Here is a 26473-nt window from a genome sequence, read left to right as displayed (position 1 = left end):
TGTTACTACCAAGGTCACAACAAAGCTCTGACTTAACACACTGATTTGACATGTGTGAGTACTTACGCAACATTGGGCCAACCCTAGTAGGTCACCAGCAACAAGGAAAGTAACATAATCATCTTCCTCGACAATACAACCACACACGGGACTGGGATACCAGTAAGGATGACTTTGATTTGTTACATAGATGTCCAGACGCTGGGGGTTATTCTATGCAGTGGGGCCTGTAGATCTCATCCTTGTACACAATACATCAGCATGTGACACAAAGTGATGTGCCCATGTCTTTTGCAGCCCCCCCCCCCATCGGTACCTAGGCAATGTATTATATCCTCCCTCTGGATGGGTCAACATGATTGTGTATTTTGGACTTGTGGTGTGTTCAGTTGGTACTTACCAACAAACAATGAATTTCCATATGTGCGATTCTGGAAGCGCTGGTTTATGATGCAGTGTCGGAAGATGAATGCATCATGCACACTCCCTGGGAATTTGGCAATGACATTTGTGAACAGTCCACGTGGTCCACTATTGCCTGCACATTCATTGAATAGGTATGCTTCCTGTTGCGGTATATTTGTGCGCTGTCCGCAGTGGGCACAAATGATACATGTGTGCAGTCAATTGCACCCACCACCTGCGGGAAGTCAGAGATGGCATAAAATCCTTGCTTGATGGCAATCTGCTCCTGCACAGTGTTGGGCAAGTGAAGGTGCTGGGGAATCAGGCTAAATATGCCATCCAAGACAGTGGGGAGGAAGGTTGAGAAGGCTGCCTGTGATACCACACCAACTCTGGCTGTTGTTGATTGAAATGTCCCAGCGGCCAAAAAGTGCAGCACGGCGAGCAGTTTTGTCTGCAGAGGGATGTTGGTTCTCCGCTGTGTTGGTGGCGTCAGCCTGTGGGCAATCAGGGTCAGGATATGCTGGATGGATGTCTTTTTGAGCCTGTAGTGGGCTATAACTTCCTCTGGCCGTATGCCTGCGAGGCAGACACATCTGCGCAGTGTGGGTGGCGGTACTGGGGGTGGTGGCATTGGCGGTGGTCGTTGTTGTTGCCTTGGTGAGACGCCTATCTGCATGATGACTAACTCCATTACTTCTTTTTTTTTTTTTTTGCAGAGTTTTATATAGCGTGAACTAGACCCGAACCGAATTGGGTATCAGAGCGCTTTACATAGCACCAGTTACGTTACATGAGGACACACATTCATTTTAGGCACGGGGAGATTAAGTGATTTGCCCAGAATCACAGGAGGTTTTGGCATCGTTACCAAGACTCAAACCCAGATCCCCAAGTCCGAGGTTGAGCGCCCTATCCAAGTCTCCCTTATTCACACCTACTTATCTCCAGTGTAAGTAAGGTTTTTATAAGGTTTTAATAACTGAAGATAACAGGAGTTAGCGTGACTTTTTTTGTAGCTAAGGGGGCCAGCGATATTATTGATAATAGTGCGAAGCTGTGTTAGCGACTTTTGTCATGAAATTTCAGTGAGGAATGCCTCCTGTACTTTGCATATCATTTGCGTTGAATATCGCTGACGTGCACAGTGATACATTTCCGGTTGCTATCGCCGGAAAACTAACGCTAAAGGAGGTTAGCAATGCCTTGTTGATAGGGCTATGAAATTATCGCCAAAATGTGATGCTACCACAGCGATAAATCCCTTGATGATATGCCCCATCGTCCTTTAATGGACTTCTTATCTATCGCCTGCCTGGTCTTAGAGCCAACTTTATACATACTCTAAGTCAGTTACTAGAGTATTAAGTCAATTTCCAGGACTACACTATTTTAGGCGATTCCAATTTCCCTTTGGATAAGTTGCAGGATAAAGATTCTAGTGACATTACTGATTTGATGACTAATGCAGAGTTAGAAAATTAGCGGCCCCACTCATAGGGCAGGACATCTGCTTGATGTTTTCTTTACAGACTGCCCATTTTTGGAATCCAAAAGTATATTTCAATTACACTTGTCGGATCACTCAGCAGTTATTTTTACCTTATCTGTACTGATTACGTCTGATAATAAGAGCACTCCAGCCAGAAGGTAAACACAGTGCCAATGGCGCAGTTTAATGCAATGGAATTCAATACTCTATTTGAAAATAGTAGACTTGCTATTTCCAATGATCTGGAGGTGGATTCCTTGTAGTATCACTCTTGGATTGGCTCGATAGTTCATATTCTAGTGCCCTTAAAATTTGGAAAGGCGAACAGAGCTACCTCTACTGAGCCCTGGTTTTCAGAGGAACTCAGGCTTTTAAAAAAGCGATGCCTCTGGTAAGAACAGCAGTGGAGACAAAATTGTGTCACCACTGAGAAAGACATTTGTTAGGGAGTTGATCGAAGAGAATAAAGAAATGATTCTAGCCATCTATTTCTCTGACAAAATAAAATCCGCAAATAATAGCACTAAATAAATATTTGTCATGACTCACAAACTAAGCATAACCCTTGAGACTAGAAACTGAGCCATTGATCAAACTTTCTGAAGCTTATTTTGGATCCAACGCAGTACAGGTTCAGGAGTGAGCACAGTATAGAGCTCGCCTTGATTACTGCAGGAAGTCGGATGTGTGGTCGACAATGGGGGTAATGCCACTGTGATTTCGCTGGATCTCTCAGCAACTTTTGATACGCTGTACCACGGCTTATTGATAAGTCGCCTCCAAGAAATTGGTATAGGCGGTGTAGCTTTTTCTCTTTTTAAATCTTTTTTATCTGAACATGAGAAATTGTGGAACTAGACTGTAATGAGAGAGTTACACAGGGCTATTCACTGAGCCCCTCTCTTTTTAATCTATATCTCACTCCTCAGGCCAGGCTTATTAAACCATATGACTTTTCCATGGTATCACATGCCACAGGTTATTGTTTCTGTAACAAACAATTTACAGTACACAGCTTTTAAGTTTCATAGTTGCATGTAACGGGTAGGTAGGTGGATGATGGAGAATTGCCTGCAGTTAAATTCAGTAGTAACTCCTGCTTTTGGTCTCCTGATTAGAGGCCTCAGAAACTCGGCTTGCTCCCTAATCCCGTTACACAGGCAAACAACCTGGGAGTTATCTTCAATACAGCCTTGTCTTTTACACATCAGGGTAAAGTCCATCACCTCGTCCACTTTTTTACATTAAAAATGTTAAGATTAATCTTTCCTTTTATACCTCTAGATCTTCAAAAAATGGTTGTCTCTGCGCTCATATTATCTAAGTTAGACTACTGTAATGCCATCTCTGTGGGCCTGCACAGGGGTCTTCTTAACATGGTACATGTTCTCCAGAATGAGGCTGTTTGTTTAATATTAGAGATCCCCAGTCATTCTGTAGCTAAACAAGCTCTTACATCCCTCCACTGGACGTCCTGCTGGGAAGAGAATTTAAGGCTTTTGTTTTGTTTTTGAGAACTCCCACAATAAAGGGTTGAAATACCTAAAAGACCAGTTCCTTTGGTATGTTCTGCCATGAAATCTCCGGTCATCATCTCTAAAGCTGTTGGATGTTCCCAGATTCCAGATTTCAAACAAGGGGGCAAATGTTTCATCACTGTCAATGCTAGATTATGGAACTGTCTTCCCACCAGTCTAAAAGTCTCCTCGTACTTATTTTCTTTTAGAAAGGGCCCCAAGACTTGGCTCGTCAGCCTTTTGTCCATCTTCCACAAATGCAAAGCTTTGAGTATTGCTAAGATCTGGCTATCACTTCATGTTTCTTTTTTTGCCTAAATGCCTTAGGGAGTTAGTTTGCATTGTATAAATAAATAAATCAATAAACCGTTATTGTTTGTCTTTAAAGTTGGTGGGTGGTTTAGGGGTTTTCCATTTGAACCAGAGATGTCTCCCCTAAATTGTAGGCCTGTTTGCCATGGGGTCATGGAATGCAGATCTTAATATTTAGTGGGGCCATGATCCGGCCAGTGAGCCTAAGTGTCAAAACCTCTCTCTCATATATATTCCATTTGACCCTCAAATGGAAATAAATCTGTTGTTTCCATTGTATGCCCATGGTTTGTGGCTGTTGCTGGGGAATGCACTGATGTGCTCCCCTGCCGCTGGTGTCCACTGGAGCCAGGCATTATGGCACATGAGACTGAGAGCATAGAAATGCCCATATACTATACTTGGTGTTTCTAAGACGGTTATGCCAAAAACATCTTTACCACTGGAAAGGGTATCAAACAGCAAATCCACTGAGAGGAGATCAGGCTGCAATCCACCATTGGACAACTATCCCATATGCCATAGGTGTCAAGGCTCATCCTCCAGCCTGCAACTTCAGCCTAGACACATATTTGAAACAGCATACTGGCCGGTACATTTACCCAGGCCTATACTGACACTTAGGTATCATAGTTACCGCCCCACAGGGGCAAGTGCATACTCCAAGGTATACTTTTCCAGACTGACCGATAGTTCAGAACACCATGTCAGCACCTCTTCCTAGCCTGTGTACTTCCACACTGCCTTGACAGTGAGGACATGCTCAGAGCTCTGGGGCCTCACCAGAGAATCAAAAACATCCCAAAATTATCCTCATGGGAAGAGCTAGACTCCAAGGCAGGGGGTAGCCCGCAAGGGCCGTTTCTCCCTACCTGGGCAGAGAACATCCATAAGTACCCACCCGACATTCAGCCCACACCCCTGTGCCCATCAGGGCCTGCCGGGAAAGGGGCTCTTGGTATGGGATGACAAATTCATGGTTGGCTGGCGTGTAAGTGATGCCAACCTGGGCAGGTGGCACAATGGCTCTCTACAGGCCTGCTCTGGCAGGCCTGATACACGGTTGACAGGCTCTTCTGCAGGTGGCTGCCTAAGGTATGTGGTGTACCAGTTTACGGGGCACACAGTGGTACGACACCAAACTCCTTCATGTATGCACCCCCTACCCAGTGCGGGCAAGGCAGGTGGACACACCTTCCATCTGTAGTACAGGGGCAAGATTCCTGCTGTCATACTGGAAAAGTCGACAAAGACTAGGAGGAAACGCAAAAAGCTTTGTGGGTAATTTCCCCTAAGAAGGGCCACGTCCAACAACTGATCACCTGAAATGCCACTATAACTCAGATTTGTTACTTGTTTGTATTTCTCACACTAGTTCACACTTTAGTGTTTAATTAAGGGTGTTAGATACCTTTTTAAAAACATATTTGGACTCTTTATTTCAGTACTAAATAAAGAGCATACAAAAAAATCCTAGCCTTGCCTTACTATTTAGTCATTTCAAATTGCATTTTTTGTCCATTCTAAGACATAATAGCAGAAATAAGTGAGGACTGACCTGCTGAGATCTGAATGTCTTTATTGTACACTGTTTCATGCTGGTAGGGGCGCAAAAGAAATTGATTTGTTCATTGCCTGGCAACTTGGCTCAGCTGGCACCGGTACATCTCTTTATATCATTTCAGCTGCTGGCATGTTCACAGGCATGTCATTGCAGTCATCTGCTCCATGAGAAACACCTCTAGTGAGCAGCACACGTCTGAAGGAGGAGATCTCTAGGTCATCAGAGACCCATAGCTGAAGCACCAGCCTACTGGTTAATTCTTTCCCCTTCCCGATTGAACTTTTCTTTTCAGTGCTAATATAATGTGGCTGAAGTGTAACATAATTCTAGCTATGCCTCATTTCAAGAAACCACTCCCTATCCTGTTTGTCACTTTTACCCCCCGCCCCTGCCCTGCCTCCACCCCACCCCACTGCACTTACCTGCACAGGTCGCTTTCGTTGTCACCTTCGGTTATTCTGCTTATATCATACCCAACACTAGGGGTCTCAAGAACTCTGTCATGGGTTGCAGTGGGCAACCTAGGGGTCACATGTACAAGCCCTGGTGACCCCTAATTTATGGTCATCCACAAAACTATAATGACACTTTAACCTATGATTTGTGAGTAAAATTCAGGAGTTTTGATCATATTCACCTAACTCCCCCACTCAGCACAGCTTTTCGCTATATGCTGTGGTGGTTTAACAGCAGGGCTTAGCCTGTGGCAAGGCTCTGCACTCAAGCTTTGCGGGTAGCCAACCACCCACTGTGTTCAGCATTTGGCTGTGCGCTGCTTGGGGTTGGCTGGAGGGTTGATCCCCAGGCAGGCCATCTTCCCAAACCTTTTGGGCAACCAATTCCCTGCCCCACACAGCCACTGGCCTGCCAATTCCCCTATTACTGTCACCAAAAACGTTTATTTATTAGGTTCTAAACACATAATTCCAATGCATATCTGTACTCCTGCACAACCATGATCGAAATTCACATCATATCTATACGACTGTGTACCCTTCCTGTGGTACATTCCCTGCTGGGGTAGCATGGTACCACAAAGGAGAGTTGATCTGGGTACAATTTGTTGTTACTGCCATCCCGTGTATGTTTCACTACTTCAGTATATGGAGACTGAGTCACTGGGCCCGATTCACAGAATTAACTTAAGACTCAATCCTAAACTTACTACTATTTTGGTATTCATAGAATGCACTTACTACATTTGGAATTCACAGAATAAATTTACTACTTTTGGTATTCACAGAAGTTAGGATTTTGTCTTAAGTCTGTCTTAAGTCTGTTTTAAGTCTGTCTTAAGTTTGTCTTAAGACTTAAGACAAACTTAAGACAAAATCCTAACTTCTGTGAATACCAAAAGTAGTAAGTTCATTCTGTGAATGCCAAAAGTAGTAAGTGCATTCTGTGAATACCAAAATAGTAGTAAGTTTAGGATTGAGTCTTAAGTTCATTCTATGAATTGGGCGCACTGTGCCCTCTAATGGTGGGTGCAACATTTGTCTTCTTTTACAGCACCCAGGATCTCAAACAACATACCTGTATCAATGAGTATGGTGCCAATGATTCATTGATTTAGGAAAGATTTGAAGACTCACTTCTTTGAAGAGCACTCTGTCATAATGTATTCATGTGATTGACCCAGCCAACTCTTATATCACGTGACTTTATGATTGTCTATAATCCTGCACAGTGCTCTGCTGCCTTTTGGGGAGGCTCCCACTATAGAAATAACATATATATGATGTGAGTTTACTTGAATCACAATAGGAAATTTTGCTAAAGATTTTTTTTATGTGATCCCTTTGACTGCACATCACATAGGGTAATGGGGCATGTGATGAGCTGCTGCAAGAGCATCTCCATGAGATGCCTAGGAACCCCATAAGCCAGATGAAAAAGGAGTTGAGTATTACCATAAAAACAAAACAACTAATTTCAAGTAGAGAACTTCCTATGTCACCTGACAAATGGCAGTTGATAGGACCTTGCAAGTGAGCAAAGCTAAAATAGTTTGACCTAATTTACCAGGACCCAAAAATAACCTGGTTTTGTCACCTCCATTATTTGATAGAAAGTGTTCTCTCACGTAAGCTGATTTAGACCGCCAGGCAACGTACAATGTGTTAATGTACACTAAACTCAACACATAATACTATGTATAGTATCTAAAACCCACCTAATCTGTTTCAAAATAGTATTTCCCAAACGTGACACATCCATAAGTCTGAGGGGCCAGGCCCAATACCTTTTTTCCTGGGAGAAGAGTGTACAAAATTCACCCTGACAGACACTCTTCTTGTTCGGGGCAGGCAGTCAGGAGCTAGAATTGTGCTACATGTGCATGCCCTCAGTGCCTGAGCTGAACTTTGCCAGCCTGAGGATTTCACAGCCCTATGGGGTGGCAAAAGTGTCACAAGGACCTTCCCCTCAAGACAAATGGGAGTGTCAATGATTACCTCGGACATGGGCATTCCACTTTTAACCCTGTGCATACGCGCTGAGCGTGAGCGGAGGATAACCCCTGGCCGTCTGAACCCCGCTCACTCATTATTTCCCCAGCACCGCGGCAGTATTTGCGCTGCGGTCAAGGGGTTAAACCATGAAGTGCCCAGTGGCAATCAGTGACACCACCTCATGTGTTGATTGAGGTCAGCAGTCTTATTGACCAAATCCTAGTCTGTGACAGGTGAGGTAAGATAGCAGTCCCAACCCTCCGATGAGCTCTGAAGTTTTCCTCTCTACATTGAAGGTACGTTTGATATGTTTTTTATGTTTGGTGCATGGGTGCGTGTATATTTGAAGGTATGTGTATTTATAAGTGAGTGTTGTGAATGATGTATGTTTTTGTGTGTTGTGTTTGGATGCATGTGTGTGATTGAGTGTGTATGTGTGGGTGAGTGGGCTCTTACCACCCCCCCAGTAAAACCACACGCCGCCTTTATATTTCCAAATGACTGTGAGGAGACAACTGGACTAAATCATAAATTCTATGTAATGCTTAAATATTGATCTAACACTATGTTGTTGATTCACAATAGCCTTTACTAGATTCTCTTTAAATAACAAGACTATGAAAATATCACAGTTTACTCTACTGAAGAAGCTGCTATAGCACATAGAATGTAAGCTGTTGTATTACTCGCAAAATAGTGCTTAGCGACTCTCTATTAGAAAGGGGCGTTCCCTTTTTAATAGCGACCCCAACAGCTCGGTAAGAATGTTTTGCGACTGCAATTACAATTGTAAAACACTCGCAGTCTACCACCCTTCTCAGAAGAGAGGACCCCTTCCCCTTTGGGAATGCATGCAAAAACATTTTTTAAGGCCAGTCAATGGTCCCAGGGACCACTGCCTGCCCTTTGAAAAATATGAATGAAAAGTACTTTTTTTAATTTTTATTTATCCTGTTTTCCTTTAAGGAAAATGGGCTACATCAAAAAACTGCTTTATTTGAAAGCAGTCCCAGACATGGAGATCTGCTGACCCCAGAAGGCCAACTTATGAGAAATTCCCCCGTGGTCACTATTTACTTTAACATGCGAGTAATCTCGTCAACTTATTTCATTAGCCTTCTGTTCCATATAGGTACAACACCATCCACAATTTTCAGTTTGTCATTTTATTTATTTTTATATTTTCTGTAGTGTATAAAAAATATATATTTTTTTTCTTTTTCCTATTTTAGTTCATTCCTTCTATATACATTGATAGCATGATTTGTAATACAGATTGAATCAATTTATAAAAAGTACATTGTGTCTTATCAAAAATTACTACACATAAACAACTGTGTTTCCTCAATTATAGGATTCGATTATGAGTGGAAGAAGATTGAGAGTAGTATAAGTGTGAATTGGTATGATTGTGTTAGTATGACTAGTGATTGTTGTGTATATAGCAGGGTTTTGTTATGTATTTTTTATTATGTGAATTTCTGACTTAGGTAGATACTATAAATGTTTTTTTTGATAAGACACAATGTACTTTTTATAAATTGATTCAATCTGTATTACAAATCATGCTATCAATGTATATAGAAGGAATGAACTAAAATAGGAAAAAGAAAAAAATATATATTTTTTATACACTACAGAAAATATAAAAATAAATAAAATGACGAAATGAAAATTGTGGATGGTGTTGTACCTATATGGAACAGAAGGCTAATGAAATAAGTTGACGAGATTACTGGCATGTTAAAGTAAATAGTGACCACGGGGGAATTTCTCATAAGTTGTGTTGTTTGTCCTCTCTTTTCCCTGGTCTTGAAATTATCTTCAGAGGGGGTCCCATTATTTATGTTGTTGACCCCAGAAGCCCACCATCCCTGGAAGTGCCAGCTTTTCCCAATGCGACAGCCTCATTATTATTCATGAGGCGTGCAATTTACGACACTATTGGGAATCACAAACCTGTTCTCAGACACTATTGTACAATGATTTTGTGACTCGCACTTTGTCGCAATTTGCAAGTCGGAAAAGTCAATGGTCGTACATCTGGCCCATTGTGTGGAGGGATATTATTGCCACACCGAAAAATAGGTACACTGCTTAGCTGTCTGCTCACAGGTTGTTGTATAACATTTTAGGACCCTATTGTAATTTTCCCGATTCATGCCCTTATCTAGGTATAATCACCATATCCTTATAAAGGCATAGAAACCATAACCATATTTAGACATAGCTCATGCAGTTCGAATACGGCAGGGCTACTTCCACTAGTTCTGAAAATCCACAACGATTTCTTGGAAAACTCGGCTTCAGCAGCTAGGGACTTCCCCTTTCTCGAATACTGACTTGACCAAGAACTGAGACTCTTTAATGACGTTATTATGTCCACCTTTACGTCAAACTCGGTACCTTCAAGGTATAAATATGCCCACACTTGCCATAGAAAACACACAGTGGTTTTGGGCAGTTCGACTATCTACTTGCCTGACACATCCTGCTGCAGCAAGTGCCGAAGGAAGCCGTCCTTCCAGCAGACGCACTTAGGGAGACGCTGTCTTTTCTCCTGCCAAGAAATCCAGCTCCTGTGTTTCTACACTACCCTTGCGGGTTGTGGGAAATCGGGTGACCTTCTTCATTCTACACCAAAGTACGGAGCTGATTAGACCTTTAGAGAAATCTTAGACAGATTCTTGGCAAAAGAATAACACATTTATGCTACATCTCACTTACTCCTTTCCTCGTACTAAGCTTAGGTTAGGTACATCAGGGTAGACATATTTTAGACGCACCAGTTGAGTACTTTTTAGCCTTTTTTATTTATGTATGTATTTATCTATGGTCTAGGAACCATGCAATGCTCTTACAGGATTATTTTATTCTACTCTTTTTACTGTATGCATTATATTTTGCAACCAGTATTACGATTGTAGCAGTTCATTTCTTATGCTTGAGAAAGAAGACTGTTTAATAAATACCTTTTATTGAAAACTCCCTTCTCTCTACTTCTCTGCAACTCTTGAAACGAAGCATTCATGAATGACTGAGTAAAATATCTATCTATTGTTTCCACGACTCTGAAGATCAGTTTTATCTTGGGGAAACATAGTTGTCATGTTTATGCGGTTGTCAAAAACGAAATCCCTTCTTGTGAATTCGAGAACGTTTCTAGTGACCTCTGAGCTGGCTTACACTCACAATTAAGTCTAATATATTCGATAGAGACCTAGTAGACATAAGTACTACGTCACATCTATAGGATATATTATTCCAATGCGCAGAGCCTATTGGGAATATAGGAACTACACTACAAGGTGTGTAGGACTATATTTAGCCATTCCTAGGTGACAGACTGTGAAAACGGACTCCAAAGGCATAGACAGTAAAAATGTCTACTACCAAACATTGTAAGCTACATTAATATCTCCCTACATGTAGCTAAATCCACCATCACGGATTCAAACACAAATGAGATCGGATTGATTTAGAGTAGAAAATAATCAATTAATTAACTTGCAAAATATGTGGAAATCTCATGGTTAACCATAACAATTACATATTTTTGTGAAGAAAGACAAATACATTTGACCCATGTATAATTGAAATAGGTTAAATTCAGCAATTTAAAACAGGTGAAGCCTTTGTACAGAGATGCTTCTGCATGGTTTGCAGTAATTGACTATGGTTTTTCCATTCCATATTTCCTCACAGATCCTCACAAATAATGGTGGAAACAAATCCATGAATGCAGAAATGATAGCTTTGTATAATCGTTCAATGGACAATCCTTTCTCCTTTCTCCTCGATCCCCGGTCCCCTGAAATGTCATGAAAGTCAATGATTCTGAAGGTCCCACAAACAAAGTAAATAGGGCCTCATTATGATGCTGGTGGCACTGACAGGCCGACGACAATGGTCCAATGACAGACAGTTCTTTCATCCGACTGCCACATTACAATGCTGGTGGTCAGACCCTTGCTGGTCAGAGGACGGACCACTGTTACTGCCAGGATCAGTGATCCTGATGGGACGGCAGTTGGAATGATGATTCCAAATGGAGGTGGTGCCAAGCCAGGCACCACCGTTGGAATTAGAATGTCACTTTCCGCTAGCCTTTTCATGGCAATCGGAGTGCCATGAAAAGACTGTCAGAAATTGACTTTTGGGGCCCCAACCGAGGTCCCTGTCCCTCGCGGGCCACTACAAAGTGCCGTTGGGGGCACAAGTTGCGCCCCCACACATATCCATGCACCATGTATGGATGTTCACAAAGTGCTCTTTTACATTGCAGCTTGTGCTGCAGCCTTTTTACTGGGCCACAGCACAATCCACCATGTACAAAAGCACTTTCAGACTCCAGCAGGACGGTCCCATCCTCATTCGGCAATAGGACTGCCTACTGATAGTCGGGCAGTCTCTTGACCACCACGGTAGGTGGTCCAACCACCAACATAATAAGGACCTAAGTCAGTGATCAACAAAGTGGTACCAGTTCATAATTTCTAAATTCCTTAAAATTCCTTCTGTGTTCCACTATGTCTATCTTTTATGTAATTAGCTAACTACATGGTAGCTGTTTTTAATATCGCGTGCCTGATTTTATATCTCCTTCTTTAGTGGAAGATACCTTAATTTGAATCAATGCAAAAAAGCAACTGGACTCGGGTGACAGAGTTCATCCTCTTGGGACTTACAGAAGACCCAGCTCTGCAGCTTCCACTCTTCCTGTTCTTCCTCCTGGTTTACATTATTACTCTTGTATGCAACATGGGCATCATGTCACTGATTGGGTTAAACAGGCATCTTCACATACCTATGTACTTCTTTCTCTGTAGTTTGTCCTTTATAGACATGTTATTGTCCTCAGTCACTCTCCCTATCATGCTTGCCAAATTCTTATCAAGGACTAAGACAATTTCATTTTCTGGGTGTGTAGCACAGTTGTTTTTGACATTTGTCATTGGGAGTTCTGAGGTGTTTCTCTTGGCGGTGATGGCCTTTGATCGCTACTCAGCTATTTGTAATCCATTGCTGTATCCTGTCATCATCAACCATCAAACATGTATATACTTTGTTGTTTGGATTCTTGTGATTTCTCTGACCAATGGAACGATACAGTCTGTTTTGACTTTTACTTTGCCCTTCTGTAAGTCAAATAAGATCGCCCATTTCTCTTGTGATGCTCCTCCCATCATCAAGCTTGCCTGTTCTGATACCACGTTAAATGAATTGGTGCTTGTTTCATCAGCTGGTGGCCTTATATTAATATCCCTTATCATCATTCTTATCTCATACTGTTACATTGTATCTGCAATTTTAAAGATACCTTCTACAGATGGGAGAAAGAAAGCCTTCAGCACTTGCTCTTCCCACTTTGTGTGTGTAACCTTGTTTTTTGGCACGCTTGTTTTCATGTACGGCAAGCCCACTGCCAGCCACTCCACGGCCCAGGACCAAGTGGCATCAGTGTTCTATATGGTGATGATTCCTATGTTAAGCCCACTGATTTACAGCCTTAGGAACAAAGAGATGAAACAAACCCTGAAAACACTAATTGCTGGAACCTGTGCATCAAATCAGAAATGACCTACTTGCTTATCCTGTGACTCTGTGGGTAGTTTAGGGTCGGATTTATCAAGGGATTGCATTGCCCTTGCATCATGCAAGGTAAAACAAGGTCAACGCAAGTTCTTATGTAAGATTTAAAATGTCATGCAAAGCCACCTTGGTAGTTTTTGGGCAATCTAAGAATTATTAACATGAGTAAACCTGTAAATGTGTAAAAATGGTATGCCTTCCCAAGAGATGCATAACGAGGAAAAACATGTTTATTTCTCTTTTTTTCCACTTTTGTATGTGCGTTGCTTGTATCCTGCAACACACCGAGAAGGGGAAAAGGCCTCGGAGGATTGTTCTTGTGCTGGATGGTGTTCCTTCATTCTCAAAACAATCTTGACTGTAACCTTTCCACCCTTTGCAAGGGTGCCTGAATTGGTGTTTTGCAGCAACAAAGGCACCAGAACAGAGGGAGTTCAGAAATGTGTCATTTATTAGTAGATAATGCGCATTCCTGCCCTCTCCATTTATGCAGCGTAGTTCAGCAAATTGTCTGGTTGCACTGCTTTGATTTAAATATTAGTAAATCTGCCCCTTGGTTTGCAGTATTTAGTATCTTTGCATGTGTGTTTATAAATGAGTTAAGGGGTATTTGTATCAATCATTCATACGTTTGACTTATTGGATGCAAGCGGAAACCATGCCTAAAAGAGGGCATGGAGGCACTCATCAACAAGACCATTCACTGGATCCGATTTAATCACCAATGCAGTACCATAATTCACAAAGATTTAATCTCAGGCAAACCCCTGGAAGGTCAAGCAAATGAATTAGACTATTAAGCTTACACTTAACGGCCATGATTTAGTTGACATTATGATGACAATGGAGGCAAGGACTTTACCACTGACAGGCTATAACATTCAATTTAAAATAATCCTGGAATCTACTGAGGACAACAACCCAGTCTGAGCAGTGTGAATCAAACTTGATCTATCTATGACTGTAAAAGAGAACTTGGATCCAAGAGCCAGTAACCCATCTGATATGGCTGCCCGAAATATGGACACAGCTTCCTCCCTGCTTTAACTATCAAACTCTTCTGCCGAGGGGTTAGCATCTTTATCTGATTTACAGTTGTTCTCTTGGTTTGTTTGTTAAGCTGTCTGACCCTAATTGGGTCAAATTCATTAACCAATTCAGGAGACCTGTAGGCATATTTATGAGCCCCTTGCATCACCAGAGTATCATTTTTTGTGACATTCCCGCAGCACTAATCGCAAAATCTTATCTATGAGGCCATACCATGCTTTGAATTACCTCATAGATATGGAGTAAGACAAGGCAGTTCAAATCAATTCTTCCCCAGATTTACAAGAGAATGTAAACCTGGAGAAGCGACAAAACCTCACGTCTTTCAAGGTGAGGCGTAACAAGGAGAAAAAAACGTTACTTCTCCGTTTTCCCTCTTTCTAGGTGCTACATTCTGAAGCACACATAGAAAGAGGTAAACACCTCTTAGGATTGTTTAGGTGGATACATATAAACAAATCAATGCCACACCTGTCGTTCCCCTTAACTTATACCCTTCTTTACAACTACATACTCTGTTAAAAACCATGCCTAAAGCTTCCACAATATACAGTTATTTAAAAGGTAAAGACAATGTCAGTCAGTAATCTAAAGTGGAGGAGACTTGGGAACGTGATTTCATGTTATCTTGGCCAGTGTCGTTATGGAATAATATATGGACCAAGATCCTTAAATCATCCAGAGCTGCAAATATAACACAAACATTATTCTTTGTTTATAAAAGACTTTTATTTACACCTAGTGCTTTAAGTAAGAGATTTATGAATGTACCCGATGTTTGTTGGACTTGTCCCTCCCCAAAAGGGGATTTATTCCATATGATTTTTTTTTTGTCCACCGGTTCACAATTTCTGGAAACAAGTGTGGTCTCAAGTTGGTCGGATTTTTGGTACTATGCCTTCTTTTTCTTATACCAATATTTTCTTAGGAAGCCTTTCCTCTTGTTGGGACAATGTTACACTTAATGTTAAAATTATAGATCTGTTATTAGTGGTTGCATTTCAACAAATCACTGCAAATTGGAAAGATTTTACAAAAATCTCTTATAGGGCATGGTGGTATACTGTTTGCCATAATCATAGGTTGGACACAGCTTTCGTGCACCCTCTACATATGCAAATGAAACGTCTGGATTTCTGGGCACCCGTTACAATGTATCTTGACATAAGTGCTAAGCGATGTTCTCAGTTGCAGCCATCTCGACAAGAAGTTCTTACACCCCCTTGAATCTGTTGAATGTTCCTAGATTAATTGACACCCTAATGTCTTTCATGAAAGTTTCTATTGTTTTACTCTTTTGTCTTTTATACATGATTCCAATACCTATAACTGTATTGTAGTTTATTCTATTGTAATGACATGAGCTTAATATTGTGAACTTTGTATTGACACCTTGTATTTCTTTTTATCAATAAAAATGTCTCTGAAGTTAAAAAAGGATTGTTTCTGTGCAGAAAGGTGCCCGTTTCTGCACAAAAAAATCCCTCTGACACCACAGACACCCTTGCACAATAGATGGTGCTAGGCTGCTGAAATGGCACCAGCACAGGAGGAAAGGACAGCAATACACTGTATTGCATAAATACAGAGCATTCCTACCCTTTCACTTTGGTGTGGGGAAGCCAAGCAAGCTGACTTGCTGAGCTGCTCTACAGCCCATAACTGAGGGACCTGGTCTCGAATCCCTGTAAACATGAATGACCACTTCAATTTTAGTGTTGAGGCATTACCCTTGCGAGCGGGTCGACCTATAGGTGGTGTCATATAGCTCTAAATTTAGCTGTGAAGAAAATATCTATTGTTTGTGAGCATGTAATTAGGTTGACCATAAGAGGATATAATAGCTTATGTATTCATTTGGTTAACATCTACATTCGTTTGGTGAGCTCCCATAAGAAGTCCATTACTCTAGTGAGCAATTACAGACAGTGAGCATACTTTAATCCTATTAAACATGGAATTGTCTCCACCACAATTCCCAGACTAACCACTGTTAGAACTGGCTATTTCTGGTAGGCTAAGGCTGATGCCAAAGCCAGGCAGAAACCACCATTCTAGTCAGGGAAAGGGAGTCACATGCCAAGATAACCCCTGCTCACCCCCTTGGTAGCTTGGCACGAGCAGACATGCTTATCCCGGAGGCAATGTGTAAAGCATTTGCACAAGCACACAACAGCAACAACATCCTAGGCACACCACAAAAGCAAATCCACACAAGGTTATATTAAAATAACTTTTGTATTGTCAAAACACATCAGATAGAAATCACACATGTACATTGTGCCAACTGGCACGGACAATATTCACAAGGGATTATTTACAGGACAGGGCCACATGGGCCACTGTCAGAATCAACACTTTTAGAAATAGCACTTCTAGAACTTAGAATATAGGATATAAAATCACTGTAGCACAAATTAGCAAGTATAGCACACAACCAGTAACTACTGGTAACAGGTAAGTACCACCTACGCAACCCAAACCACCTTAGGAGAATGTCACGCAGGGAACCAGGACCTCACTAGGACCACCTGTACTGGAAAGAACAACCACCTAAGAATAAAATACATTTAGGGGTGTAGGTAAGAACAAAACACATGATGTATAAACAACACATTCAGAGGTGTAAGGAAAGAAAACACATGATGCCCAAAACATTCAGAGGTGTAGGGAACAAGGAAGGCAAGCCTTCCCCTGGGCCCAAGCAGCAGCATGCCCCTGGCAGGATTCAAGTCAGAAACAAGAACATTTTGTAAGGGGACACAGTCCCTTTTTATACCATAAAATCCTTTGTCTAGCAGGGCAGGCAGTGTGAGAACCAGCTACAACTGGTTATAGGGAACTCCTTTCCGTGTGAGGGGCAGAGGCGACAGCCGCCCAGCAGGAGGTGGAGCCAGCATTGTGGCAGGCAGGCACAGCCCTATTCCCTCCCAGGTGCTATCTCCTCCCACCACTCTAGTTGCAGATGCAGTCATTCAACCAAGGGCTGACTCAGACAACCTCCTGGGGCTCCCCAGCCCCTGTCACCCTTAAACCAGACAGTCAATCCACAAGCAGGCCCAGGCACACTCCTGGAGCCAGGCTTCAGCCAATCACGTGCCAGCAGACTCACTACACACGCACACCCATGTCTACAAGTGGCACTTCCACACTAGACACATTCATGCCACATACATCATTACGCAGCATTCAATCTCACAAGTTCGCACATTTTATTTATTTTATTTTATATTCTTATATAGCTCCTGAATAGACCCCCGAAGGGGTATCTCCGCACTTTTGCCAGGGAAGAATTAAACTCGTGCTAATCCATGGTCAGAGGAAACAGTTGGGCTATGATCGTGGGTTTAGATGTTCATAAATAAGTGAGTTTTAAGGGATTTTCGGAAAGCTAGGTGATTAGTGATTTGTCTCAGTGTATGGGGCAGTGAGTTCCAGAGGATAGGTCCAGTGTGGGCCAGGGCACGGCCTCCCTGTCTCGATTTTTTAATTCTGGGTACCTGTATTAGCTGTTGATTGCTGGAGCGTAGGGATCGTCTGGGAACATATGGTGAGAAGGCTTTCGTCAGATACTTGGGACCAATACCTGACAGACATTTGTGGATGGTACATAGGATTTTAAACTTAATGCGTTGCCGCATTGGGAGCCAGTGAAGCGTCCTCCTGCCAGTGAGATGTTCATTACAGACTGAATGGAAGGTCCCAAGAGGGAGATCAGAGGGGCGACCATTTTGGCAGGAAGGAAGTCATTGGGGGACCCAGATTTTATGTGGCTGATCAGGGGGTGAAGATCTGTGTCGCAGATTGGCGGGAAGGATAATAATTGATTTTTATTTTGTTTGGGAGAGTTATGAGGGGGAGAGTTCTTATTCCCAGTGCCACTGGAGGCCATTATTTTATCATAGATGAGATTAATTTTATTTTAAAAAAACACCGAGATCTCATCACAGAGGATCTGAGAAAATTCATCGGGGCTCTCACAGGCTGTGGGTCTAACAAAGCTCAGTTGTATTTTAAACAGCTCTCTTGGACAATTATCTGCCTCTGTGAGTTGTTGGGTGAGGCTGTTTTTCCTGGCTTGTTTTATGTTTTTGTAGTAGATTGACTGGGCCTCTTGATATATTTTCTTCTTCTCCTCGGTTCTAACTTTCCTCCATGCTTTTTCCGCTCGTCTGCATTTCTGCTTCTCTGTTCTCAGTTCCTGTGTATACCAAATTTCTTGTTTGGAGGATGGATATTGCTTGTGTAGCTTTAATGGGGCCAGAGTGTCGATCGCTTGCTTAAGTGAGTCATTGAATCTGTCTAGTGCAGTATCTGCAGAGTCCTCATCTGAGAAAGTTGGTTGTTTCCAACTTTCCAGCAGCTTCTCCACTGATACGTTATGCCACAGTCTGCGCAAAATTGGCGGAAGTGGAGCTTTATTTAGTAATTTGGTCGGGCCCGTTAATATGAACTCTATCAGAAAGTGATCTGACCATTGAATTTCTTTAGCAGGTGAACATCTTACTTTAGTACAATTGGAGAAAAGTAAATCCAAAGTATGACCACCTATGTGGGTAGCACCGCTATTCTGTGCTTTTAATCCCAAAGTGGAAAGATCTGCAATTAATGAAGTTGTTTCGGGGTGTACCGGGTTGTCCATGTGCACATTAAAATCTCCTAGGAGAATAAAGTCCTCCTTGGATTTAAAATGGGGGGCTAATAGCTCCAAGAGGGAGAGAGCAAAGTCAGGGTCAGATCCTGGCGGGCGGTAAACTAAAGCACCTTTCCAAGAGGTGTGACCTGCCGAGGCAATTTTAAAAATCATCATTTCAAATTTTGGACTATGCCTTTGTTCCAAAATGGTGACCTTAAGTGCATTTTTATATATGATAGCTAAGCCACCTCCTGTTTTATTGGCTCGGTCAAAATGTAAAATCTTGTATCCTGATGGTACCCCTAAGGTTATGGCTGTAACCGTGTGAGGTTTCATCGAAGTCTCTGTTAGGAAACAGATATCCGGCTGTATGGTGTGGACTAAATCCCATACCTGATGTTAATGTTTTGGGAAGGAGCGAACATTTAAGAGAAAGCTCTTCAGTCCCTCCGAAGGTGAAATTTTTGATGTTTTATCCTTCGTAATCATCCTGACTGAGGATGATTGAAACCGACATTTTATGCATGAGAAACAGCCCTCGACATTTTGCCAGGGAATTTTAGTGCAGCATAGTACAGATGGTTTTAAATCAAGTAAAAATTGAGCAGGATATTCAATTTTGCTGCTACCTGCAATAGCGGGGTCCGAGGGAATTGAGCCCATTACCCCTGTGCCCCGTCCTGTCGCGGACGGGCGCAGACAGGCAGCTCTTTGGCTGGTCTTCGGCGTGTCTTTGGCCGCGCGCGATCGCTGCGCGCTTGGGGAGGGGCGAGAGCTAAATAGCCCCAGAAGTTAAAGCACTAGAGCGCTAACCGCTCCTAGTGCTACCGGAAGTGCCTGCTCACACCTGTCCGCCCTCCGCTCAACGGTGCTAGTCACCCTGTCGGAACAAGGCGGGCAGGAAGGAAGTAGAGCCTTTGCAATGCAAGATTAAAAAATGAAGCAAATACAACTACTGCTCGCCCTCCTCGTGATCAGGTAGGGAAGCGGCTATGTGAAGCGGCTATGTGGCGCTTTTTATTCCAGTCCTAGTGGTGCAGTGCGATGTAAATCTCAGCACAGGCAATGTAAATTTTTAAAAACACAAATTATCACAATATCAATGTTAAAAAGTTTCTAATCGCATGGAGCGCAGGATAGCCAACCTTCCTCGGCAGCGGGTCGGGGACACTGCCACCGTCACCTTCCCACAGCGTCTTACTGTTGGTGCTCCGCCTAAATAGCCCCAGAAGTTAAAGCACTAGAGCGCTAACCGCTCCTAGTGCTACCGGAAGTGCCTGCTCACACCTGTCCGCCCTCCTCTCAATGGTGCTAGTCACCCTGTCGGAACAAGGCGGGCAGGAAGGAAGTAGAGCCTTGGCAATTCAAGATTAAAAAATGAAGCAAATACAACTACTGCTCGCCCTCCTCGTGATCAGGTAGGGAAGCGGCTATGTGAAGCGGCTATGTGGCGCTTTTTATTCCAGTCCTAGTGGTGCAGTGCGATGTAAATCTCAGCACAGGCAATGTAAATTTTTAAAAACACAAATTATCACAATATCAATGTTAAAAGGTTTCTAATCGCATGGAGCGCAGGATAGCCAACCTTCCTCGGCAGCGGGTCGGGGACACTGCCACCGTCACCTTCCCACAGCGTCTTACTGTTGGTGCTCCGCCTAAATAGCCCCAGAAGTTAAAGCACTAGAGCGCTAACCGCTCCTAGTGCTACCGGAAGTGCCTGCTCACACCTGTCCGCCCTCCGCTCAACGGTGCTAGTCACCCTGTCGGAACAAGGCGGGCAGGAAGGAAGTAGAGCCTTGGCAATTCAAGATTAAAAAATGAAGCAAATACAACTACTGCTTGCCCTCCTCGTGATCAGGTAGGGAAGCGGCTATGTGAAGCGGCTATGTGGCGCTTTTTATTCCAGTCCTAGTGGTGCAGTGCGATGTAAATCTCAGCACAGGCAATGTAAATTTTTTAAAACACAAATTATCACAATATCAATGTTAAAAAGTTTCTAATCGCATGGAGCGCAGGATAGCCAACCTTCCTCGGCAGCGGGTCGGGGACACTGCCACCGTCACCTTCCCACATACCAAACTCGACCCTGCACTCCCCACACATCAGGAACTACCATGGTCACACATATTCCCCATGCATTCCTATGGGAGGGCAGGCCACTCACCACACATACACAGAGAGCTCACGCACTTTACACTGTACCACAGTGAAAAAGTGTGCAAAGGCCTAAAATCACCAACACCTGGTTCCAGAAACAGGCTAGGAAAAAGCAAAAAGTTTCGGGGTGAACCTGCCAAAAGGGCCAGGTCCAACAACCACTATAAATGCACACTATATTTTAGGAGAGCAATTAATTGGGAAAAACCTTCAACCAAGTCTGATATTATGACTTCAATTTATAATAACTTCAATTTTATAGTTGGTACGCTAGTTGACAACCCCTCAGCAGAGGATTATTTCATGGGAGTGAACCAGAGCTCGTTCAGCTGTTTAAGATCAGTGGGTACAGCCGAATATAGATCTAGTAATCTATGTTTTAAATGTATCCCTACCTTTGAACCTTATCTGGATGATATTACTCCCTTTTTGACAAGGGCTTTGTATATTAAGTTTAGGGTGGGCACTGTCCAGTTTCCGCACTTCAAAAGCAATTGGAAAAAGCCACCTGCTGCTCACACCGTTTGTGTGTCTTGTGTGGCTACAAGAGAAAATTGACACCACCTATTATTCTTCTGTCCCCTGTATATAAAACCTAGTAGCACATGGATTGAACCACTTTGCCACAGTCTTGAAATTAGGCATTATTTAGTTGCTTCCACTGTACTACGATTGAACATTGACTCAAATATTTTTTTCACTGTGAGCAGGTACCTTTATGCAGTTTGGTTCCATTTCCGTCGTTTGTCACTTCCCACCTGCCTACCTGGCCACACCACCCACTGCACAAGCACGGTCCGCCACTGATAAGGAAGTGACTGGGGAGCCCCCTGTAATTAATTACCCCAAACTGTATTCTAGAATATTTGTACTGGGAACTGATTTAATTAACTGATCTCTGTGATAATATATAACTACCTATACATATCAATGAGATCAGAGACCCCAGAAAGGGTCCGAACGTTTGCAGGTCATTGTCTTCTAAAAGTCAATTACTTCTCCCATCTTTCCTATCTCTCTTTTGAATACTTGACCCGCAGCTGATATCTGATGGACTGTGCACCTTGAGTTTTTATACATGACTATGCTTAACTTGCACATAGAAACCTGTGTAATGTGCAATATTTTGTTCCTATGGTTAATTCATGTGTTCAGATTTCAAATGAAATTATCTGTACGTTGCTGTTGTTTATGCATGTTTTATGGGGTCACAGCCCATTTGTACCAGTATGAAACACATTTTGTGCTAGGTTTGCACCGCTTTTGTAAAGCAAAACCTGCACTAAGAGTTCTATGGTATTTACTTTCCAATGCCACGCAGGATTTCCATTACAAAGTATCCCAAAGTAACGCAACGGTGTGCAAGGGTATGTGACTGGTGCATGGAAGCCTAAAGTACACCAGAGCAGGGGGAGAGGAAAGCAGAGTCATATCTTATTAAAAAGGCACAGTTTTTCACTCTCCTTTTGACACAACACAGCACAACTTTGACCCTTAACAATTTAATTGATGTGTCCATCATATACTAAACGTTCTCTCTGAGAGGTAGTCACAGTGAATAAAATTGCTATGGGATAGGATATATGCCATGAATGTTATTTATAAGATGTTTTTAACATGTAGTGTAATTGCAGGTCGTACTGCCTATATATGTCATTCCCACATATCGATCAATTCAATTGTAAAACTTAATTTCGATCAATTTGATCATTAAATCATTTGGACAACATCTGACAATTCATTTGTAATAAAACAAGATTTAAAAAAATACAGTCATCTTATGGCATTGTACACTAAATACATAATACACACGTGTGGAACCTATAATGCAGTCAGTCATGGGTCTACAATCTGCATTTAAATACGTATGCAAAGCATAAATACGTATTTATATTAACAGGGTTTTTTCCCGCTCTAGCACTCAGAACAACTGGTCAACAAAGATATCTGCGTGTATAAAGTGCTTGTGTCAGTCAAGAGAAGAATATTAGTGTTATCAATGTGTTCAATAAAGTGCTAGTGCAATATATAGCAAACAATTTATAACACCTAAAAGATATAAAATCCATATAATAAGAATGTGCTTCAATCATAGAGAAGGCTAAAAAACATTATTGCAAGCCCTTAGATGCATTTCTACTTCTTAAAAGTCCTGCCCGCCAAAAAAGTGTACATTATGATACTAATACATTATTAAAAATACTAAAATACCCATACAATTCATATAAAATTCCTTCATTTTTAAGAGGAATGTACAAAAGTTTAATCACCTTCTTTGGGGGGCATTTTTAGAAAAGCTCCACGAGTACACCACGTAGTAAATAAGAAGCCTGCCACCGAAAAAGCTATGGGGAGGCTAGCATTATATTTCAGTAACTTGAAAGCCTCTGAACATTGTGTGGCTTCCAAATTTCTGCATAACTGAACCAGCCTTGGTTTTCTTGCTTTCTCATGGCCAGTGCAGAAAAAAACATGCGATATTCAGTGTTCCTGGGCACCCATCCTCCCCAAGCGCTACACTAGCCAACACATTGGTCTGGGTGGCTACATCTCCTTTGTGCACCTAGGGTCCTCCTCAAGTGACCCACCTGGTCACATGCAAAGCACTTGCGGGGGCCGGTCTCTGCAGGCTTTCCTATAGAGACCCCTTTCTTCTTATCACCTGGGGGTTGGGAACCTTTACCCAGGGTACTAGTTTGGGGCCCTTTAGAGAACTCCTGAGTTTTACCCTTGTCCCACCCACTGTTCTGCTGGTGACCCTGCCCACCTTTGGCTGAGTCTCCCCCAAAAGCTTTCTTGTGGACCCTGGTACTCATCCAGCGGTCGGCCTCCATAGCAAGCTTTCTGGTGTCAGTTAGCTTACTGTCAACTAGGTGCTGGTGCAGCTCTGTAAAAGATAGACTAGACAAGTGCTCCCATGCAATCAAATTGTAGAGCCCCAGAAAATCTGTCACATTACTGCCCTTCACCCAGCCATCCAGCGACCTACAGAACATATCCACACATTTCAGTGTTGGCCTCAGACTTTTTACTGGACCTAAACTGATCCCTGTGCTTTTCAGGAGTGATTCCATACATAGTGAGGAGAGCATCTTTCTTGTCAGCATAAGTGAGGTCCTGCCCCTTACCCAAAGCTATCAGAGTATCCCTAGCTTCTTCTGGAAAGAGAGGCCACAACCCTGCCCCCAGTTCCTCTCAGAGACCCCATTCATATGAATAGATGACTCGTACTCTTTGTATGTCATTCCCATTTTTGTACTCTTTACCTACATTCTTGGGGATGTGTATAATCGTGCCTGTGTGTGCTGAAGAGTTGCTGCCACCATATGAGCCGGATCAACTCTTTAGTTCCAGCTCCTTGATAATTCTCTCATGATCTAACATCATCTTCCTTTCCACCATGGCTATTCTTTTGTCTTCCCTCTCACTTTCTATTCTGAGTTTCTCCAACTCAAACGTCCTTGCTTCAAGCCTGTCCTCCAGCTCCTCTGGGGACAAGCTACTGCTGCCTTGCTTGGAAGGTTCCCCCTTCCCAAAAACACATCCACCCTAGGAACAGGCTCCTCCACCTCTCCCCTGAGATCCCCAGACTGTCCACTGGCATGTCTGGCTGCTTCCCAGGCCCTAAGCGCCTTTTGTAGCTCCTCCTTCCTGGTGAGGCCTCTGACCTGGACTTTCAGGTTCTAGCAAATCGTTTTCAATACCTTTACATTTTAGGATTCCAACCTATCCTCCTCAAAGGCAATTTCCATTGTTGCTATTGATGATGCCTTAGATTCAGGCATTTTGAAGTACCAAGTTTAAACTGGCAAGATCAAAAATAGGCCAAAAAGAAAAAGAACAAGTATGTGGTAGGTAATAGTCTGCAATATGGTAGAAGTGCACAGCAATCACTGTGGCTCAAGTGCAAACACAAGTTCTATCACACCGCTGCCACCAATGTTAGAAATGGGATTTCAAGTTGGCTAAAGTTTGCTCCAAAGCCAGTCAGAATCCACCACTCTAGTCAGGATAAGGGAGTTACACTCCTAAAATAACCCCTGCTCACCCCCTTGGTAGCTTGGCACAAGCAGTCAGGCTTATCTTAGAGGCAATGTGTAAAGCGTTTGCACAAAATCAACAGTATTACAATGTAAGCACTACAAACAGACACCACACCAGATTAGAAAAATATTCAATATTTTTATATACCTAAAACAAGACCAAATACGATAAAAATGCATAATACAATACTTTGAAAATAGTTAATTCACCAGATGTCTTTAAATGGCAAAAATATGTTGAAAACACAGTTCGCACAAGTGGGTAGCTCGGTCCGAGCTTACAGTGATGCTGAAAACAACAGAGTCTAGCAGTTCCAGCTGACCGTGTTGGTACGGGCCAGCAACAGTGGGACAGATTTGTTAACAACACCTTTCTCAGTGTGGCTCAGATGGGGGTGTGAGTCCGTCTTGGCTTCCGTCGCGGTTGCGATGCAAAGTGGAAGTGGTGCACAGTGTGCTGTCCCTCGATTTGGTGCGAGCTGTGGCTCGGTGACGATCGTCCAGATGGCGTTGGTGAGACCAAGGCTGGTAGTGCAGGGCGAGAAGGTGCTGGGAAAAAATGGAAAAATAGTGGCATACTTTGTTCCCCCGTTGTAGAAACGATCGAGTTCTATAAATCTTTACAAAGACGCAGGTGGCAGTCCGAAAATAGCGATAAACCACGGGGAAGAAGGTGTCTCCAAGTATTCAAGGTAAGGCAGGGACGAGAAGGAGGGGCTCGGTAAATAGAAATAATATATGGGTGAATAAGGGTGACCATAATCCCCTTCCTTATATTTCAAATAGGAACCTTCATGAAAAATCATAATTTGGAGCAAATCAAAATATTTTAACAAGCCTTTGGTAGAAGTAAAAGATGGAAGATCTGCAAATACAGTCTCTGTCGACAAAGGAGAAGAATAAAGGTATTAAGAAACTTCCCATATATGATATGTGACGAAGCATACACAGAGAGAGTAGATAATGACTAATAAAACCCTACTTTCCCCTTTTGGTTCATCCCCGTACCAGTTTCCACCATATAACGAATCAATAGGATGATCCGATAAGGGAATGTGAGAACTTTCAAACATAAAAGAACCACACCACAGAGTCTAGAGGTCAGTAACTGTATATGCAACCGGTATGAGATGTGCATGAATGGCGGTTACATTGGACAAACTAATGAAGGGATCAGATACTATGAATCTTTTTTAGCTCAATCCCGTACTAGACTATACCATATATCGACTTGATAAGATAATCTGTAAATGGA

General features: G+C 42.6%; 1 protein-coding gene across 1 annotated transcript; it reads left to right on the top strand.

Annotated features, from left to right (window-relative positions):
* Positions 1–12375: 12375 nt before the first annotated feature.
* On the top strand, positions 12376–13320 carry LOC144768838 (olfactory receptor 5AP2-like). Its single transcript, XM_078652824.1, has one exon. The coding sequence runs from the start codon at positions 12376–12378 to the stop codon at positions 13318–13320; it is 945 nt and encodes a 314-aa protein (XP_078508950.1).
* Positions 13321–26473: the final 13153 nt, after the last annotated feature.

This window comes from Lissotriton helveticus, chromosome 1_1, assembly GCF_964261635.1.
Source record: "Lissotriton helveticus chromosome 1_1, aLisHel1.1, whole genome shotgun sequence".
In the NCBI taxonomy this organism is placed as follows: domain Eukaryota; kingdom Metazoa; phylum Chordata; class Amphibia; order Caudata; family Salamandridae; genus Lissotriton; species Lissotriton helveticus.
This window is presented reverse-complemented; position numbering and strand designations above follow the sequence as displayed.

Excerpts from the sequence above, each read along its gene's own strand:
- LOC144768838 (XM_078652824.1), top strand. The coding sequence starts at position 12,376 with ATGCAAAAAAGCAACTGGACTCGGGTGACAGAGTTCATCCTCTTGGGA.